The 21,290-nt window shown below is 38.0% G+C and overlaps 2 protein-coding genes across 2 annotated transcripts; one reads left to right on the top strand and one right to left on the bottom strand.

Moving 5' to 3' along the window:
* Window positions 1-443: 443 nt before the first annotated feature.
* LOC137955332 (uncharacterized) lies at window positions 444-11,620 on the top strand. The gene is made up of 8 exons (XM_068802232.1): window positions 444-786; window positions 1,299-2,493; window positions 4,497-5,829; window positions 5,925-6,204; window positions 9,495-9,602; window positions 9,716-9,994; window positions 10,778-10,921; window positions 11,173-11,620. The coding sequence occupies exons 2-8, from the start codon at window positions 1,356-1,358 to the stop codon at window positions 11,359-11,361; spliced, it is 3,471 nt and encodes a 1,156-aa protein (XP_068658333.1). The 5' UTR covers window positions 444-786; window positions 1,299-1,355; the 3' UTR covers window positions 11,362-11,620.
* A 755-nt stretch (window positions 11,621-12,375) lies between these two features.
* LOC137955333 (tyrosine--tRNA ligase 1, cytoplasmic-like) lies at window positions 12,376-21,086 on the bottom strand. Its single transcript, XM_068802233.1, has 10 exons — window positions 20,681-21,086; window positions 20,421-20,568; window positions 18,537-18,820; window positions 18,261-18,357; window positions 18,005-18,110; window positions 17,838-17,920; window positions 13,516-13,661; window positions 13,029-13,134; window positions 12,871-12,930; window positions 12,376-12,681 (listed from the first exon to the last, which is right to left on the bottom strand). Exons 1-10 carry the CDS (start codon window positions 20,782-20,784, stop codon window positions 12,661-12,663), a joined length of 1,155 nt encoding a protein of 384 aa, XP_068658334.1. The 5' UTR covers window positions 20,785-21,086; the 3' UTR covers window positions 12,376-12,660.
* Between the last annotated feature and the right edge of the window lie 204 nt (window positions 21,087-21,290).

The following is a 21,290-nucleotide window of genomic DNA, read 5'->3' as shown; positions in this document are numbered from 1 at the left end:
GGAGGTATTTGAGGATGTAGCTGATTTTGTGTTAGAACAAGATTTAGCCAATTCTTATGGTAGAAAAGGTAGAATATAAGAGAACTTGATGCCTCTAGCACATATATGAAACCCAATGTCTAAGTAGTTGGAGACTTACTATTTTTAGGGAAACGGGTTTCACTATTTTAGTCTTACTAAAATGCGTTAAGGACAATAGATGATGAGACAAAGGTTAAAATCGTCATTTCACATTAGATTTAATTGGACATTCCGATTTCCCTCTCACGAAGACCGCCGCAAGAAAACTAAGATCCGGAGGAAAAATAGAGACGACGGTCCTAAAACATTTTTTATTCTATTTTTTAGGAAATGGGAAATAAAATAAATAATACGGATAATTAATTTACTGTCCCCCCAAAGCCGGTTCTGGGTGTGGGCTCTTGCAGGCTTAAACGCAAAAACACGCAAAAATGCTGTATTATTCTCCCTCGTGTTCTTCCGTCGGCTGTATTACTCCGATGGAATCTCAGGCCGTCCGGAAATTCTCAGCGGACGGGCGTCTCTCCGATTCTTATTCCTCATTTTTTTTACCGAATCTCGCCTTCGATCCGTAAGTTTTAGAAAATCTTATACGGTTTATCTTTTTTACGTTGTCCTGTTCGAATTTGGTCCGTGGTTAAGGCTTTCTTGTTCCCCTCGTACCGTTCTATGCTACCTACTCATCAGATTTTAAGGTTTTTGAAGTCCGCAGATTCTCATTCCAGCTGTTTGCTTTGAATCGCTGTCAGCTTGATGACATCGAAGGTATGTTTAGGGTTTCTTGAAGCGTTGTTGTTTTTCTACTGTATATTTTCTGTACGGAAGTTTTGAGGCTACTTTATCTGGGAATGTGTGTTGAGTGATATGGTTTTTTGGTGATTGGCTTTGAAGAAAAGCTGTAGGTGTTGTTTTGTGCAGTCTTTTTTTTTCCGCTGCGGGGTTTTTTTTCTTCTTCTTTAGCTGGAATCCTTTGCCCATTCTGCTGCGACCTGAGAAATGGTGTGCTGTGTGATATCGCATATGTAATTATGTTGGATTTGTTGTTAAAAATCCCTTCCGAGATGCAAGCGTTTATAGGGGTGATACAACTTATAAGGCCGTCTCCTATGATGTTTCCATCGGGGTTTTGAAACAATATATTTCTTGCCTTTTTCTTTTGTTTCTTGAGGCAATGCTTTTTGCTGTTAAGTTGAGCCAAAACATGATTTCCTTATTCTGGACTTTTTGGAAATGGGCAAATAATTCTGTTTATTTGTTTAATGTGCCTGCATTATCAGGTGTATCGCGTTCTTCTTCTTTATCGTGACTGTTCAAACACCTTTAGTGTTTGATAAATGGCCGATACTCTTGAGGTGATATTGGATTTCTTGAGACAAAATCAGTTCACTCGCGCAGAGGCTGCTTTGCGTGGGGAGCTCCTTAGTCGCTCAGACTTAAATTTATCTTGTCAGGGGCCATCTGCGGAGGAAAGATTTTTCAATGATTCATCAAAAGAAGAGAAAAGTAGTGTTGTATCTGTAAAACAACCTGGTGCCATAGCTCCTCGAATCAGTGAAGTTTTTAAGGAACTTATAATCAAAGAGGTTGAGTGTGAGAGAAATGGTACACAAAGCAAGCAGAAAACCAGTTCTTCGGGTGAAAAGAGTAAAGCTGATGATCTGACAGGAAAGTTAACTTCAGGTTCAGACAATACTTTATCCGATCTGTATTCATGGAACTTGAATCCTGGTGATGATGGTACTATTTCTAATAGTTTGTCAGATCTTCAGATATCTGGGCACTCCAGGGCTGAATCAGTTGCAATGTCCGAGAGAAGGAATTCATTTGGGACCACAAATCCTGGAGAAAGCCATGAAACAAAGACAGATCTGCTGGGGGATAAGAGGCCTTTGTGGACTGGAAGCACAAGCAAAGCCAAAAGCGAAGTGAAATCTGAAAAGAGTCAAAGAAAGGAACACATTGAATTTGACCAATCAAGTAAATATGGCAGTGGAGGTGTTTACACTAAAGATTCTTTGTCTGAGAAACAATGGCCTATTAATGAATGTTCCACCCAGGCTTCTTCTGACCTATGGCAGGAGTGCCCTATCAAGAGTGTTTTTCCCTTTCCCATGACAAATGCATCAACGGGTTATGATAATGTTACTGGTTCTGCTGACTATCAGAAAGAAGGAAAATTGAAATTGGATATGAGCGAAGTCAGTAGGCCTTTATTACTAGGAAAGTTTCAAGCAGGCTCACAGCAAAAGAATATTGTGACCCTTGATTTGCCACCTGTCACAGAGAATCACAAAGAGGAATTACCAAGGCTTCCTCCTGTTAAACTCAAATCCGAGGACAAATCAGTGGGCATCCATTGGGAGGAAAAAGTTGATCGCCATGGCTCGGGGATAAAAATGAGTAGCACTGACAACTCTTTCTTGATCGGTTCATATCTGGATGTGCCAATTGGACAGGAGATCAATTCTTCAGGTTGACTTTTCTTAATATTCCTTTTTATTTTCCTGAACATTTTTCTTAATATTCTTATTCTGTTTATTTTACACTCTTGGGCTAATGCCTGGGGTTGTTGTCATCATGTCCATGTCTGTATGCATTCATGGGTCAGGTCCTCTCCAATGTAAGCAGGGCAGCCCAGACTGTGGTTAGTCAGGAAAACACAGCAAACAAAATGGTTGTGCTCTTCATGTTTTCCTTATTCCTAGTAGCTCTTTTACATGATATCATTTTCCTTTTCTTTGTATAGATGCGAGGGAGAAAAAAAACTGCTGTTCATGTAGAGCTTTGACTTCATGCAGAGAGGGCATTGTTGTCAATAATACTCCTTATTATATGAGGATGTAGTCGCGGGCTTTTTCATGTTAATTTTAGTGCCCAATGTGCTGAATTGCTTGCAGAACTTTCATCTATGGCAACTGTGAGGATTCACTTGTTACCCCAAAAAAGGATTATATTGGTTGCCCTGGAAGCATATCTGCTTTTTGGAACATTGACTAGGAATAAATAGTTAATCACCTTTTTTTACCAAAATTTTCTTTTGCTCCATCTATCAATTTGTAGCTTGCAGCATTTTGTGCCACATCAGAAAAATGCTGATGCTTTATGGTCTCCTCTCTTTTCTCTAAGATTTGTTCCCTGGTTGGCTAGAATTGGATTATCTCTTGAGCTGGTAGTGATTACAAAGGGCCACTGAATTGATTCAATGCACAATCACCTGACTATCAGGAAAAATGTTCAATAAAATTGTTTAAATTCTTTAATATGCTTAATTAGGAAATTTATAAATATAAATTTATTAGAAAAATAATTTTTTTACAGGTCAATAAAATTAATCAACTTTTTTACCATAAATAAGGGCTGATAAGTCTTAAAATAATAATAATCAAGAAATTTAAGCACCCCTAATCCTCAAGCCCAAGGTTATTTATAATAGTACTTCACAACAGAAACATGCAACTATCAGGAAAATGGAATATTGGATATTATAATTTTAGCTTTTCCTAGTTGCTACTTCTTTCAGCAAACACGCTTTTGTATGATAAAACTATAAGAAAGACCATATAAGAAATAATATATACAAAATAGAGTGAATCAGAAAGCATTGCTTAGACACCAGAAGTTTCCAAAATTTCTTTTAAGATGAAATTTGGAACGTTTGAGAAGAGCAAGAGTCCTGGTTTCGTTGACTTGGGTTGGAGAGATTTATGGAGAGCAAGAGGAAGGGCAATAGAACATGTAGTTCTATGGCTTTCTCAAATGAGGGAGGGGGAAAACGTTTTTGAAGCATGTTTACAATCTCATTGTGGTGCCCTTTGTTAATGGTAATCTATTAGGAGCTAAAATGTAACCTTGTCTATGCTCACAGGGAAAAATCAAAGAAGATTTTACATTTTCTGTTGCAAAAGACTGTGGAATATAGACTATTGGCTTAAGAAAGAATTGGTTAACGCTTCTTTGCTTTTTTAAAGTTCTCTATATCTAAGATACACTCACTTTTTATCCGAGAAAAGAAATACATGAATGATCATCATAAACAAACTTAGTGAATGTAAACCAAGATATAAAAGATCCTGATGATAAGTTGGTCATTTTTATTTTATTTTTTGAAATAGTGCTGAATTATATTAGATAAGATGGTAATAAAAAATTTACCTGAAACTTTTCGATTTTCCAGCCCCCACAGACTTATGGTAATCTAGTGATTTATCTCCAGTTCAACTATGTTATTCAACATTTTCTCAAAAAAAAAAAAAACCATGTTATTCAACATATATCTTGATGTAGAGAATCACTATTGGGAGCTGAACTGGAACATTAATGCAGACTGACCTATATTCCTACAAGAGTTGAATCCATGTTTTGTAGCGATATTAGTTTCTTGAACATTTACAGAAATTTTTAGAAAAAAAAAAGCACAGAATCAAATGTGTTTTTTTTTAATGTTCCCTAATCGCCTGTGAGTATGATGTGAATAGGTGGGAAGAAGACAGGTGCAGTCAGTTGGTTGTCTGTAAGTCAAGGAATTACAGAGGATGCTTCTGATTTAGTCTCAGGTTTTGCTACCATAGGTGACGGATTGAGCGAGTCAGTTGACTATCCTAATGAATACTGGGATTCTGATGAATATGATGATGATGACGATGTCGGTTATACGAGGCAGCCAATTGAAGATGAAGCTTGGTTTTTGGCACATGAGATTGATTACCCAAGTGACAATGAAAAGGGTACAGGTCATGGTAGTGTTCCAGATCTGCAAGAAAGAGTCCCCATGAAGGAGGAGGATGACCAATCTTTTGCTGAGGAAGATTCATACTTCTCGGGTGAGCAGTGCTTCCAATCAAAAAAGATTGAGCAAGTTGGTGTGTCAGAGGATCCTATGGTTACAATGGACACAATGTATGGTAGAGGGCATGAAAATGATTTGATATCTCAATATGATGGCCAATTGATGGATGAAGAAGAACTGAATTTGATGCGTGCAGAACCTGTGTGGCAGGGGTTCGTCACTCGGACAAATGAGCTCATCATGTTGGGCAATGGAATGGTGTTGAGTGAGTGCGAAAGGCCTCACCTAGATGATCTATGCATCGAAGATGATCAACATGGTTCTGTCAGGTCGATTGGCGTGGGGATCAGCAGTGATGCTGCTGAAATAGGAAGTGAAGTACGGGAAAGTTTGGTGGGAGAGAGTAGTGAAGGTGATATTGAGTATTTTCATGACCACGATGTCACTCTTGGTAGTATCAAACAATCTGAGAACACAAACCGAATCTATCTCAGCAAAGATAAAACAAAGATAGCTAAAACCAAATCAAATAAGTATGCTATGGGGCATGAAAAGGGCACCTCATTGGGATTGAGTTATGCTGATGGAGGATTTTCTTTCCCACCTCCTTTAAGCGTTGGGGAAAGAACACAACATGAGGCTTCTACAGGTCTGTGGTCACAAGAGCAAGATGCAGATGATTGTCGTAATGGTTTGATAGGAAGTGATGACATGCTTGCCACGTGGAGGCAGAAGAGCAATGACTCTTCCCCTGTAAACAGCTACAGACATGAAAGTATTTGTAACATTGGTAAGACAGGAAAATTGACAAGTTCAACTGCTTCATCACCCTCAAACTCTAGTTATGCCGAAAGACAGCTTGAAGTGAAGAAAGGTGAAGATGACAATGTGCGAGAAGAAGATCCAGGAATAATGTTTGAAGATGAAGAGGCTGCAGCTGTGCAAGAGCAAGTAAGACAGATTAAAGCTCAGGAGGAAGAATTTGAAACTTTCAACCTCAAAATTGTGCATAGGAAAAACAGGCATGTTTAGGTTTTCTTCTGTTGATTCATTTGCAAATTTTATACTGATTTAGAATGTGTCTTATTAATGCCTATTCTTTGGTGTTGTTTCTCAGGACTGGCTTCGAGGAGGATAAGAATTTTCATGTTGTTTTAAATTCAGTGATTGCTGGACGTTATCATGTGACTGAATACCTGGGATCAGCAGCATTTAGTAAAGCTATTCAAGCGCATGACTTGCACACTGGCATGGATGTTTGTGTGAAAATTATAAAGAACAACAAAGACTTTTTTGATCAGAGCCTTGACGAAATAAAGCTTCTCAAATTTGTCAACAAGAATGATCCTGCAGACAAGTATCATATTTTGCGATTATATGATTACTTCTACTATCGGGTAAATTAATGAATGATTATTATCTTTCTTTAGGAAGGAATGGGTGTGGAAGAAATGGTTATTTTGTTATTTTGTTTGATGTGTTTGATAATCTGGCTTCTTCCTTTTTTAGAACTGTTTGCTCATGTTCTTTTTTATTTTTTTGTGTCTCGTACAAAGGTCACATACCCCCTGTGGTCTTGCCTTTGGAACCTTCTCTCCCATGCTTCTGTCTGTTTGTCTTACTTGCTCTCTCCCTTCAAGCCCAAGTCATGATATGAACTGTTGAGATATTTAAAGTAATTATTTTATAGTTACGTAACTTTTAGATTTTTTTTATGAGCATTTGAGTAGAAACTAGAAAAAGAGGAGGTACAAAGCAGCAAAAAGGAAGCTGAAAAACAGATAAAAGGAATAGCTGGAAGAGTGCAAGAGTTTTTAAATAAATTATTTGAAGGTTCCAAATTCTTGTTTATGGTTTATTTTTACTATTATAAAATTGTCTTGGGGGGGGGAATCCATGAACTTAGAGGAAGGATTGGAGGAAATGATTTACACTCTCTGATATTGGTATAAACTTTCAAATTTCTTTAAAAAAAAAACTTTCGAATTAGTGGTTGACTAGTGTTAAGAAAAGAGTTCTCAATAAATACAAAGGACCTTTTAGGTTTATTATGCTGCTTTTTGAGGATTATTACAAAGGAGTTCCGTTGAATTTTTGGAAAAGAGAAATATCTTTCGAGTTATAATTTGAGTACAATGAGCCTCTATTTATAATAAAAGAAACATGTAGAATCCAATTACAATTAAATTACCCTTGTCCCAGTTATACTCGAAATTTAACTCTAAAAAGATAAGTTCTAGAATAATTAAATAACTGAACATAAATAGAAGACTAACATAACTAATACACCTTTACAGAGACTCTTCTGAGACTTTTTGCTGTGAGAGTTATGTAAGACTCTTCAATATTTGCTCTTTAACACCCTCCCTCAAACTGGAGTTTATAATTTTAGCTTGCAAGGAAAAAAATTCTTGGTCTTCAATCTTCTTTTGCTGAAAAAATTATTCATAGATGCAAAAACTTCATCTTTTGTTCTCCTCCTTTCTTGAATATTTTGGTCATATAAAAATTACCCCAATATGTGAAATAATATACCTCTTTCTTGTACTTCTTGTACTTCTTGTTAGGAATCAGACTACCTAATTCCAAACTAACGAGAGCAATAATAATAAATGCGGAAGAAGGGAAAAACAAGCACGGAAAAGCACAACAAGATTTTTATAGGTTCGCCTCAAGGTGAGACTACGTCCTGTCTTCCGTCGCTGCAGTAATCCACTATGAAGATAAAATAGTTTACAAGAGAAATCGCACACTTACAGGTGTTTATCTTTAACCTCTCAGGCTGCAACTCGAGATGCTCCTCAGATTAAGATCATAAAACACTTCTAGCGGTGCTCCCCAATTTAAAGAGAAAACTAGGGCAACTACATTACAAGAGTGAAATTCCAAAATTGCCCTTAATGAAACAATTCCTAACTAAGTTGGTCGATCCGCGAAGCGTTAATTAGGCTCCACAACTCAACACTTCCCCCCTTGAAGTTGGGGATAAAAATGACATAGAGATCCAACTTAGACAAACACAATATGAGAGAATAAAATCACTCCTAGTCGTATGACAAAACTCATATACCAATCAAAATGTTTATAGTTTGAAATGCACTTCACTCAAGTTCAAAGGTGGAACAATGACCCAACTTTAGGACACAACAAAGAGATTACTCACTTTTTAAGGGTAGCTTAAACCCAAATAGCCTCTTAGGTGAAGAGTAAAAGACTTGAGAGTCAAGTTAGATGTTGGACACACTCCTATACTTTTTAGGTAGTGGGTCTAGATATTGCTCTAAAGTAATAAAAACACAAGATGATAAAATAAAGAAATACTAGAGGAAAACAACTTTAATCGGAAGGAGGCGATTATGCAACACTCATACTTCCAAACGAATCTAAAATGAGACCTTTTTAAAAAAAAAAACTTGGGGAGATTAAAATGGTGAAACTGAAATAACTTGCTGCTCATTTGATTTACATTTGCTGAATCCCCTTCTACTTAGTAGCCCCCAAAAGTGAGCGAGCAGTTGGAGGAACATATTGAGGCCAGAAAGAAGGGATGATTAGCATGTGCTTTGTGAAATTCTGTATTTTTACTGGCTGAAAAAAGAGACTAGCTCTTGTTGAGAGCATATTTTATGGAGGTATCAACATAGAAGCAGTGGTTGAAGGGAGAATGGGATCATTGGCATCTCAATTATCATTTGTGGGAAAGGAAACTACTTGGGTATTGTTTCAAAGAGGAGACAGACAGTAGTCCTTAACCAAGAAGAAGTATTCCAATGGTCATTGATTACAGATATGTCCGCTGACCTGGTAGAAAATATGCCTTATATCAAGCTTTATTAAGGCACTTGTTGTATGGGATAAATGTCGTAATGCAACTCTATAGGCCACTTCTCAGGAAATAGCAATCTAACTCGGTATGTCTTGTCCTCTAATAGCACTCTTCATTTGAAATAATAAAAACAGTTATCTGCATAATGGTTATTTTTGAATTCTGGGCCATTAGATGTGCCTTTTGGTTTAATCTGAATACTAGATGAGTCACTTTAAAAACAAAAATATTTCTGTTTGACAGACACATTTGCTTGTGATTATGGTGTTGTTGTTGTTTCTTCCTTACCTTGCATCCTGTTAAGTCATTATTCCCTTTAGTAGCGAATCCTTTGAAACAAGAATATCAATAATGGCCTAACTTCTGAAGTTTATTTCTCTAGTCCTCCATTTTTATTATTAATTTGGAGAATGATTCTATTTTATACTTATGGGGCATTCCTCACTTTTTAACTTGATGACACAAGAACTGGTCACTTAATCAAAATAGTAATGATAGTTTTTTTCCCAAGTTCATAGGTGTTCTGTGTTGTTAATTACTGGACATGTCTTGATTCTTTGGCTAGGGAGGGGTGTTTCCCGGCAGCACCTCACAGTGGGAACCTCACTCCCTCTCTGACATTCCTAGCACTTCTTTTGGGGGGGTCTCTTTTCTTTGCTTTTGAGCCTCTTTGTTGTATTTCCTAGCCTGTTCTGTCTATTTCAGAGCCCTTATAATGGAATCCTCTTTCTCATTGTTATAAAAAAAATTTACAGGATGTGTTCAAATAAATGGTGTTCATTTTGGTCATGTCTTTTTAATGAAATTACATATATTTTGACACAGGAAATTGTAGTAACCTGAAACTGTTGTCCCTTTCAGGAGCACCTGCTGATTGTATGTGAACTCCTCAAAGCAAATTTATACGAGTTTCACAAATTCAACCGGGAATCTGGTGGAGAGGTTTACTTCACAATGCCAAGGCTTCAGGTTTGTAGTGGCTGTGAAAAACGCCATTAGATTCTTATTTATTATGGAAAGAAGTTTGTTTTTCCTCCCTGAGGTGTTTGGTTATGAAAAGTTTGGGAAATTGTCTTTTGCAGTCAATTACCATCCAATGTTTGGAGGCACTTCAGTTCCTGCATGGTCTTGGCCTAATCCACTGTGATTTGAAGCCTGAAAACATTTTGGTAAAGAGCTACAGTAGGTGTGAGGTCAAAGTCATTGACCTCGGCAGTAGTTGCTTTGAGACAGATCATTTGTGCTCATATGTACAGTCCCGATCTTATCGTGCACCTGAGGTTATTTTAGGCCTTCCCTATGATAAGAAGATTGATATTTGGTCACTTGGCTGTATCCTGGCAGAACTTTGCACTGGAAATGTAAGACACACCAAACTTTGAGTTAGCAGTTTTTGGAACTATTAGTGATGAAGTATTTGCATTTTATTAATTTTTTGGTGAACCTTGATCTTTGATGTTTTGTTTCAGTGTCCTAATCCTATGTTTAGTAGCTTTTTGTGAACAATTTTAAGTTTTTTTATCCTTCTATTTTTTTCTTTTCGCATTGGGGCAAAGATTTATTTTTTGATTTCTTGCACTGTTGGTGATCTTATAATTAGATAACCACAAAAACAACAATAATATTGTAGTGGTGATAGTGGTTGAATAGTCAGCACGGCATTGTCAGAGCAATACTTAGTGGCAGTATTCTTGTTGTTATTTTTGGTAGTAAAAATTTGAAATTGTTTATATTGAAAACTGTTTTTGTAATTCCTTTAACACTATCCGTAAGATGTGAAAGAAATAAATTCGCTTGTGATAGTTATGATTTTCTTTTACAATCTTTATGAAGCATTCCATTGTGCAGTTAGAGCAAGCTGTTTACCCTTTTTTTTTAATACTGATTTTACACCACACACACATCTTGCCCTTTGGTGTGACTTGAACGCCAGATGTTACATTAGAAACACCCCCCATGTGACCATTGAGCCAGAGGCCCAAGCCACAAGGAAGCTGTTTACTTACTTTATGTGACCAATACATGTTGTCACGTGTTGGCTTATCTTAGTATCATAAGGGGTGCCCGTTTGATTACAATTGTTTTTGTCTCTGCCTACTGCACTGCAAGCATCTAGTGAGTGAAAATTGTGTCGTTTGGAGCAGGTTCTCTTTCAAAATGATTCTCCAGCAACTTTACTAGCACATGTAATTGGGATAATTGGAGCCATTGACCAGGCAATGCTTGCTAAGGGACGTGATACATATAAGTATTTTACGAAGAATCACATGCTTTATGAACGGAATCAGGTAATCATTTAGATTTATGTTTGCTTCTTTTATGTCCTTCTATTTGCCGATTAGAACATAATATCTGCAAGAAAGTTTTAACGCCCCTGTTAAAAGAGAGGCCATGAAGTTACAAATGCACAAAAAATATGCTCAGTTTCTTTCTTGTACTTCATCCTTTTATTAATGTTAAGACGAGAACTAAGACCTACTCAACTCTGTTATATTAGTGTCTTTTTTAATGTGCATCTGCTCAAAACTGCTGATTCCAGGATACTAACAGGCTAGAATATCTGATCCCGAAAAAGACATCCTTGCGGCATCGGTTGCCAATGGGAGATCAGGGCTTTATTGATTTTGTTGCCCATCTTCTTCAAGTTAATCCGGAGAAGCGCCCATCAGCCTCTGAAGCTCTGAAGCATCCATGGCTCTCGTTTCCGTATGAACCCATCTCATCTTGACGGATCCGATAGATCATTCTTGGCTCTACTTTTGACAGGATTTGTTCTGAGATTAGTGATTGGCATGTGCTGCACGCACGGGCGACTGCAACAAGAATTAAGAGGCTGTCGATGTTGAAGCGCAGCATTGGCCCCGGTATCACAATCGTGTTGTACCTTAAAGCTGGTTTTACTTGTAATTTTGCAGGCACAAAATATTAGGGGTCTGATCTCACTGGTGCTCTTTTGTATATGATGTGATTATTCTTTTTGCGTTGAAGTTTACTTGAATAGGTTTGCATCCCTAAGAACCTGTTCGAAAGGTGAAGGCACACTTCGATTTTGTATCGTCATGCTGCTCTATACGGGGCGTGGTGAGTGGTGACTCTGCAGTTTTGCATCTTGTAACTTGTTTTGTGCTCTTCTTGGACTAAGAGATTTTGAATTCCCTGTCTTGACACAATTTTTCACAGAGGATGCTCTGGGCTGTTTGCAGCTTATAATTTCTGGGATTGGTACGATACTGGTTAGTATTTGATGAATTTTGTAACTACGAGATCAATCTTACTAGGTCGCATCAGTAGAGTCATCTTGGAAGCTAATAATCTAATCAGAAATTCATTATCATGTGCCGCAGAGATCCATTTTGCTTCTGCGTGAACCGAGGGCACACAGGACAGCTTCGAGTCGATAACAGATGCCAGCAGCGCGGGCTTGAGGATGGAGTGGATCCTGAACTATAGAAACCAGAAAGTGTCCCCCACAGGGTAGTAATGTTTATAGTTAAACAAAACCCTCAGCATTCAAATCTGCACTTTATTCATATAGGTTCCAAGAGTGGAACGACCAGAAGCAAGTACGTAGGATTAAATTTAGGCTTCCAGAAATCACCGATTCATTTGTATCACCACTGGGATACCCCATACAAGTCATCAGGTCCATGTCGATTGTTCTTCATGAGAAAATAAAAATCACCTGAATTCAAGTAGGGTGCTACTATAGCGGAGATCCTCAATGATTACAACTCAGGCGAGCAAAATCACAAACATAGCTTTATTCAACTTCAGGATGTAATATTTAAAGAAACATAAAACTAGCTGTGCTAGCAGTAAGCCATAACAAAGAAAAAGCTTCGAGTAATAACAATTTCCCTTGGCAAAAAATGAATTATATGAAAAACAATAAAAATCAGTGGGGAGGGATTTCTCCTCGATCTGAACTCAATTAAACATCACTTGTAGCACTAAACTAATCCTCTCAGATGTAATATGCAAAAAAGAAACGAAGCCAGTAACTCAGGAAGGGTATGGTCCCTTGAGATCACCTTGTCACTCGGTAACCCTAGACAATAATAAAGGGGTAGAGAAATTAGACCATGAAATCCAGTCCTTTTAAGAAAGAAAACCAAGCAGCTCCTAGGCTAAAAAATATATTCTGAATGGAAATTACAGCAAAGATACTGCGACAGCAAATAAAACAAATGCTTAGGTAGGTGAATTATAGGTCCAGAAAAAACACTTCAGTGCATACCTTGACAATTTTCAACAAATCTCTGGCTTCTTTGTCACTTTTAAAGTGATCTCTAACAGGCTGTTAAGATTAAAGTAAGACATTAGCCTTGAGAAATCTCTAATCACTACCAGACTCAATTTGCAATTTGATGCAGTACACGAAAGAATTAGACATACCTGTAATATTTGGTTAATAGCTTTAGAAAGAGCAGGTTTCAAATCACCAGGATGCAACAGCTGCCCTTCATAGTCAGCAATTAATTCTTCCATGCTGGCAAAAGACCTGAAATTGAGCTGAGTCCTGGTTAGGGACTAAAATCATGAAACCAGAAAAACAGGATCTTTATGCCTCTTCTTTTTATTTTTTTCCTTTTTGAAATTAGTATTTCATTAAATCCCACTGAAACTTGTTTCGACTTTTCACATGCAGATATACCTTATTTTTTATAAACCTTTTTAAACAGAACTACACAAACTCTTCGCATCTCAGAGGTTATATAAATACTCAACTTGAAAACCAGGAGCTAGGTATAATAGAGTCTGGAAAAGTGTCATTAACTTAAAGAAGTCAACAACACAAGTTCTTCATAAGTTGAGAGAGCACAGGTCAAATATATTTGTAAGAAAATAAATAAATTTACGAAATAAGACAAGAAGAACTCACTTGTTTCCACCATTTTTGTCACTGCGTTCTACCTCAAACTTCCCAAACCATGGGAAGATGATGTATTGAATGTACTCAAGACATGGATTTCCTTTAGCAACTGCTGGGGGGCAGTAAGCTTTCTTTATCTTCAGATTTACATCAGCCTGTAAATTTGAAAACCAAAACAGAAAAATAATTGCTGATTGTAAGTTGATGACCACAGCCATGAAATTATATTTTTTGAAAATTGATGAAATTATAAAATTCAAGAATACAAACTAAAAAAGAAAAAAAATCAGATAGTATTTCATGACAAGATTCCTTGATAAGCACATAATCTTGATCATGCTAAACGAGCAGTAAAGCAATTGAAACTAATGCTCTGACTTAGACAAATCTGGATGTACATTTTTGCTTTAGTGGTTTCTAATCATTTAAATGGTAACCATAAGAGTACAAAATTTTGTACCATACTTATTAAGAGACTAACTAGTAATTGGAACATGAAATTTTATAATACGAGCCACCCGTTCTATATAAGAATAAAGATTCCTATTCGATCACTATTACTAAATTTTTATAAAATTAAATTCTTGAGCTACGAGATACAGACTATAAACAAATAAATCAATGAAATTACACACCAAGAGGATTGAATAGCTTGAGCATGAAAACCTCTAACATTTCAAAGCTATGTCCACTAAAAATTACTAGGGGAAGGAGAGAGAGAGAGAGCAAGATTAAGATGAATTTGGGGTGATGTGACGCAAAACAATGAACAGTGCTCTACTAGAGAGAAGCAAGCTTTGCTGATGTTCAAGTCAGATTTCAAAATATTCCCACAACTCCAAATACTTTGTCATCCTAGTCTGACAAAACTGTAGTAGAAGAGCCTAGGATGACATTTATCTGGCCGTCTATCAAGTAAGGGGAGGCCACGATAGGTGGTAGGAAGAGAGGAATTCCAGCACCCCAGGTAACCGGCAAAGGAGTGGAATAACCCATCCGCTAGATTAAATCCAATCACGTTGTTTTTCTTCCGGTTAACTTTTTGCCTAGTGGTAATCTCAAATAGGTCGAGGGCCTTTATTCTGCCAATTTATTCCATTGTCCCTTCACAAAAGTAAATAGTGCCATCTGCAAATTGGAGAAGGGGGATATTAATGTCTTCTTCCTCAACAATTGGCCAAATCCATCCCCTCATTTTTGCGGCATAGAACATTGATGACATGTATTCTCCAACTAGGTTAAAAAAGAGAGGAGAAAGGGGGACCCTTGATCTTATCCCTCTCCATCCTTTGAAGTGACCGCATGCTATCCCATTGACCAAAAAAGAGTGGCTGAAGAAATGCAGCATCTAATCCAGGATCTTTGCTTGCACAAAATCCCATGAGGTTCATTATATTATCCAGAAGATTTCAATTGATGCAATTGAAATCTTTTTTGAAATCTAGCTTAATAATGACCCGGGGTTTCCTATCTTTCTTGAATCGATCAGCAAGTTCAAGCACTATCATGGCCGAGTCTAATATGTTTGTCCCTTTAATGGAAGCGCTCTGGCCTTTGTGAATTATGAGGGGGAGGATGGCTTTAAATCTGCGAGCTAAGAGTCAAGCCATGATCTTGAATGGACTTGAGACTAACGTTATAAGCCTGAAATCCTTAGGGTGCTCCACATCCTTCTTCTTCGGCACAAGAGTGATAAAGTACACTCCCATTGCTCTACAAGTAAGACCTTTATAGTAGAAGCTTGGAACTATGTTGTGGACGTCACCCACACAATTGGTCAGCAAAGATTTTAAAATTCTTTATTGAAGTCATCTGGCCCGGGGCTTTGTCCTTTGGCAGTGCTTTTGCAGCCCATTCAATCTCCATGTCTGAGAAGGGGAGCTCAAGAAGACCAGGAATGCTTGTGGAGATTTTGTTGAAGCCAAGGCTTTGAATCCTGAGACCAGAACTTGTTTCTCTCACCCTTCTTTTAGTCTATGTTAAAAAGAGAAAAAAAAACCCCGCATTTTTAAGTATTTTTTTTCTTTCCTTCTCTTTAACTCATTGTCTGTGACCCTCCATTCTTGTGAGTGACATGGATGCTGGAAATCTTACTTAGAACTTAAATTTCCACAGGCACTCAGAGATTGATCAGACCACTGCCACCAGCAATCTCGCAGGTATGCTTGTGGCCACTCCCTAACCCCTGGCCAGGACGAACTTTATCTGGGCATATAACACTTCTAGAGAATTCAGACTCTAGCTTCTACACCCAGAACTTGCTCTGAGCACGATTAAAAATCAGTCTCCCAGGTATGCTTCTGACCTACTCCCTAACACCCATCTAAGACAAACTTTATCTGGGCAAATAGCACTTCTAGAGGACTCACAGTCTCCAGCTTCTAAACCTAGAAGTTCCTCTGAGCAACCACTAACGGTGCCCTGCACCCTCTAATGAAAAATTCCAGCACCCCAAAAGATTACACACTGTCTTTGGGGTGCCATCAATGGAAGAATCTTGACCCTTGACCAGCTCCATCGCCACAGACACTCCTTAATAAGCCAAAACTGTCAATTCTGTGCATTGCCTGTTGAAACTGTGGATCAACTCTTCTTCCAATGCAATTCAAGCTTCACTAATTCTCAGGGGAGCATTCCTCAGTAAATTTGGTCTTCATGCTTGTCTGCCTGACTTTTTTTATCAGCACACTCAGTTGAATTGAGACTCGTATAGGCAAAATTCTATGGCATCTCTCCTTTGCGGCAATAAGTTGGGAAATTTGGAAGAAGAAAACTCCTCCACCTTACTGCAAAATTGGGAATCATTGGTAGGGTGATTAAGAGCACCATTTGCCAATACCCTCTTCAAGGCCTGCAAACTCTCTCTAATTAACCATTTCACCAGCTCTATCATCTGAAACAATTGAAAGCTTGTGGCAGCCTATTCTCCCCAACAGATTGTGTTGAGGCCATTACATGGTCACCCCCTTGTTTAGGCAGCTCAAGTTCTTGGTGGTAGCCCCAAGAGTAACCCATGTCCAGCTAGTGGAGTCAGTGTGCTTTGATCGCTTAAGTAAAATCATCCTTGTTTATTCAGCCTCCCCTGGCGTTGCAGACTCAACAAAGGCAGAGATTCATGCCTTCTTTTGGGATTTCAGATTTTACTGTAACTCCTTCACCAGCCCCCTCATTGCTGAGTATGACTCTGTGGTTGTTACTGAAATAGTTTCTCGCTATTCCTAACCTTCATGGCATTTGTGCAGACACTTTCATGAGAATATGCACATGCTTCCCATCTCAACACCACATGGAATCATGTGTGGACAAGGCCAATCACCTCGTTGAAACCTGGGGACAACCAACAAAATCTTCTTGTGGGAGACTCCATTCTAATGCTTTTGGATCAGGATTTTATCTTTGTTTGCAGCTCTCGTATTTTTGTATGGTAGCCTTATTGTTTCACCTTTTATTTCCATTTATGTCTTTATCGAATTAAATTCTTATTGTACATCCCTCTTTGGGCCCCTCTTGCACTCTCTCCTTCTAATCAAATCAGTTCTCGCCTTTGTAAATTGTGAAGTTGGGTCCAAGGCCTATCCATGTGGGACTATTCCTTAACATAAATAATAGTAATTTAAAAAGGAAGAGCCCAACTCACCTCTCCTAATATTGAGAAATAAGGGAGGGGAGAAGTTGCATCATATCCCTCCTTGTGTGGAAGGACGGGCTAGGGAGATGCTTTCTCTTTCTGTAAACAATTGGGAGGGTAGGGCTCCCCCTTGCACACCTGCTGGCTTCTCAGCCGATGCCTGTGTGTGGGAGCAGGGAGGCCTTCCCCATTGGAAGCACCTCTTCTCTCTTGGCAGAGGGAGAAATCGAAGGAAGTACCCTGAAGGTAACCTGATCACTTTTACATTAGTAGTAAAAAATCCACCTATGATACATGATGATGGGCGAGCCCAACCAAACACTAAATCTAAAATTTACCCACGTTCCACCTATTACTCCCTTATCCCACCAACTCCTTGTCTCGGCATGGTCCATCCCACAGAAACAATCAGATTATAAAAATATTTCATGCTGAAGTTAATGAATTATTTATTCTACATGCTGAGAACTTATTCAGTGCACCCATTCCCTCCCCCTTCACTTCTTGCTCACTCTTAGTAAATCACTTCAAAAACTTTGAAAAGAAAATTGAACAACCAATTTTGAAAAGAAAATCTAGGTTGGAGAGTTTGATATAATAAACAAAAATAATGATCCAAGATGTCAGTGCATCACGTGACACCAAAATACCATCTTTAAACTACTCTCCACTAAATTATCATGTGTGCATGTACCACTCATACCTCCTCATCCTCCATGTAGATGGCAGATAAAGGATCACTCTTTGACATTTTCTCTTGTCCTTGCAGTAAGCCTGGTAACATATCTGTGATTGCACCAGCAATTCAGGCAATCTAAATGGTAGATAGTAATAATAAAAAAAGGATTCAAAATAGAGAAAGGAAGTTACGGTGTGACAAGATGATAGGCTTTTTCTTTCTTTTGATGTCATCACAGTACTCTCTGGCAAGTACATTTACTTTGCGCTGGTCCATACCAAGTTGGCAGATGTCAGCCTGTAAGCAACATTCATTGGCAAATCAATAGACAATGGGAATAGAAAATCTTGTTGAAGGTATGATGTAATACAATCATCATGTTCATGATACTAAATCACAATAGCATTAACAAATAATTACTTCACAGACTGATGATTAAAAAAATACCTTCAGGAAAAAGATATCAGCACACTGCATGCATGGATAGAAGATTTGAGCTGCTGTTAACTCATCCTGGTCACTACGACCCATGATCTGACAACACCTGCAAAAATAAGGAAATGTTGATAAGTAACACAATGATGAAGAGACTTAAATGGCAGGGTTTCCCCCAATATATAAGTACTAGTTGACAAGACAAGATTTGACAATAATGGTATCCACATTCATACACAATAATTCAAAAACAATAAAAAACATTAAAACAAAATTGTCCACATTTACCTAGTAATCCGTGCAAGATTGTTCCTTCGAGCAATATCCATCACAATTGGCCAGTACTCACTGGCTCTTGAATTAATTTCTTCAGAAGACCATAGAAACTCAACTTTATCAAGGTTCATTCCCACTGCTTTCCAAATTTCAATCATGTATCTACCAATGTTTTGAATCTTCTTCAAGTCACCCCCCATTTTGTTGTTTAGCTGGGCAAACCAATCTGCAACCCAAATCTTAACCTTGCAGCCTGCAGTGGTGAGTTTGTTGACATTTATTGCCTTCATAACCCCCTGTTTAGCAATTGAAACATTCATATCAACCTTATAAATTCCAACTTCCATTAAGTCATCAGAAATTTCATTATATTATATATAAATAAAATCTATGTAAAGAACTTTCCCAACCAAAATGGCACCCAACATACTGCTGAAAAAGCTATGAAATTTTTACTTTAAAGCTCATAAAGTTTAAAAAGTTTTTCAAGAAGGTCAACAGTGGTCTATTTTACATATATTTCCCAATTTTCACAAACTGAACTAACTCTTTGAGAACATGAAAGTCAGCAAGGCAGTAAAGTAAGCAGAAAAAGTGAAATTGCTATGATTTTTATGTACATACTCTTTCTTTTAAATTAATTCCACAACATTCCCAAAAAAAAAAAAGTGGAATTACATTCACTGGTAATGAACTATATGAAAGGAGTATTTGTACAGAAGTAGCAGAAAATATGTGACAAATTCACCAGTTCATACTTAATTGCCACAGCCAAGCTGGGCAATGGAGGAGCTTTCCTTCATGTAAGTTTCTTTTTTTTTAATGTCAATTACACATGGTCACAACACTCATTGCCTCGGTGAGAATGGAACCCAAAACCTTACACTAGAAACCCCTTCATGTGGCCATTGAGCAATTAAGGCAAAGGCTCAAATGGGTTCCCTTCATGTAAGTTGACAACAACCAACCTGGCAGCATGAATTCTGTGCTATCAAAAGAAAAAGATCCATACAGTCAATCCAATATAGTTCAAGATGTCTCAAGGAATAGACAGAATAAGAATAACAAATCTTCATTCCAGTGAACAGCCAATCTATCTTGCCACCAAATTAGATAAGATGTTTGACCCTTGGAGTGACATTCTTCACCACCAGTCTTGCCTGTAAGCCTTTTAACTCTTCTGCTAATTCCCAAAAGGAGATTTGGATTTTGTGACAAGAGCTAGGCTTTACTTACTCCAGCAATCAGACTCATGCAGTCTTTCATTCTCATTTTGGAGCATAGGCAAGTAAAATGGAACCATGAAACAGACCTTATTTATACAATCACCATGATGGATTTAGTGGAGAACAATGCATTTGCATTTGAACAGTCTCCTATATATTTCCTTTTTGTATTTTATGTTCATTATATTAATGATAGAAATAAAAACAATGATGACAACAAGAATAGTGAAAGCTCATTTCTGTGTTAGAATGAATAAATCTATAAGAATAAACTTTCACTAATCTTCTAGAATTTAATAGTTAGGAACATTAAACACATAATGTGAGTTATGAACTGGTTAAGTAACTTTTGTCAGGCATCCTCAGGTTACCCTTGTTGCAATTTTTTTAAAAGTATTTGTAGGTCTGAAAATGTGGCCATAATCATGTGTGACAGTGCAAGTAATTTAACATGACAAAAAATTTATGATAAAAGCAATTCAGATCAAATGGCGGCGGTAAACACTCTCAACCGAAGTCATAACTCATCAAGGAATCCAGATACTAAAAAAAGGTACTAGATGGTAGTCATGCATGCCCAATTGGCACAATTTTCCAAAATAGCAAACATTAAACTGATAGGTTATGCGTGAGTAGGTTGGCAGGAGTGTCGCCATCCTAAAAAGTTTACCTGAGCGATATGCATTCTTCCCGAAGGCTCGAAACCATCATAACAGAAAGGTTCCGCCTTCGTCGCTAGTAGCCTCATCAACTCATCTTCCTGGATGCATTCTTCCCCGATGCTTCGTATCATCCTAAACCGCTCTTCCAAAGTCAATCTATAAATGCACCAAGTACGTTAGACACCTAAACAAACGAATTGACTCGGCGCTTCGCATTAAAACGCGAAATCGAAATAAAATTATAATTTCTTTCGGCTTTATCTTTTACCCGGATGAAGCAGAAGCTAGAGATTGAGAAGAAAGCGATAGGGATTGCACACTGGGAGGATCTTCGACTGCTGGTGTATGGACTGAAGCGGCATCCTCCGCCATTGTCTCTTAGTTGTCTACAGCCTCTCTGATACAGCCAAATATGAGAAATTCGTGGCAAATTTGTTATTACACTAGTGCCTCTATAAGGAGGCCGCGGTCTCCCCCTTTGACAAACGAGGTCAAATAAGGGAGAGAAAGGAAGGAGATAAGGCAAGGCACCGAGAGAGACGCTCGCCGGCTTTCTGGATATGGAAAGGCAGGTCGAGTGCCTGAGATATTGGGAGCACTGCAGAAGGCGAGCGCGGGAGGTCAAGGAGACCGGAGAGTAGGGTTAACAGAGAAGATGGATCCGACTCCGGCATTTAGCCCAACTGGCCCATGGCTGAATAATCGAACACGTACAAAAATCTATCGGGGTTCGAATTCAAAATTAATCAGTTAAGAAAAATGAACACGATATAAAATATTGGGGGTCCAGCCCAATTTATGCCTATAAAGTGCTATTTTCCATGATTTGGTGTTTAATATTACTAATAATTAGGTGTTTTTCATCTTTAATTGGTGTT

This window comes from Aristolochia californica, unplaced genomic scaffold (assembly GCF_029961685.1).
Source record: "Aristolochia californica isolate CCGP_79_NKW_82.1479 unplaced genomic scaffold, dmAriCali1.0.hap1 SCAF_2, whole genome shotgun sequence".
NCBI classification, from domain to species: domain Eukaryota; kingdom Viridiplantae; phylum Streptophyta; class Magnoliopsida; order Piperales; family Aristolochiaceae; genus Aristolochia; species Aristolochia californica.
This window is presented reverse-complemented; position numbering and strand designations above follow the sequence as displayed.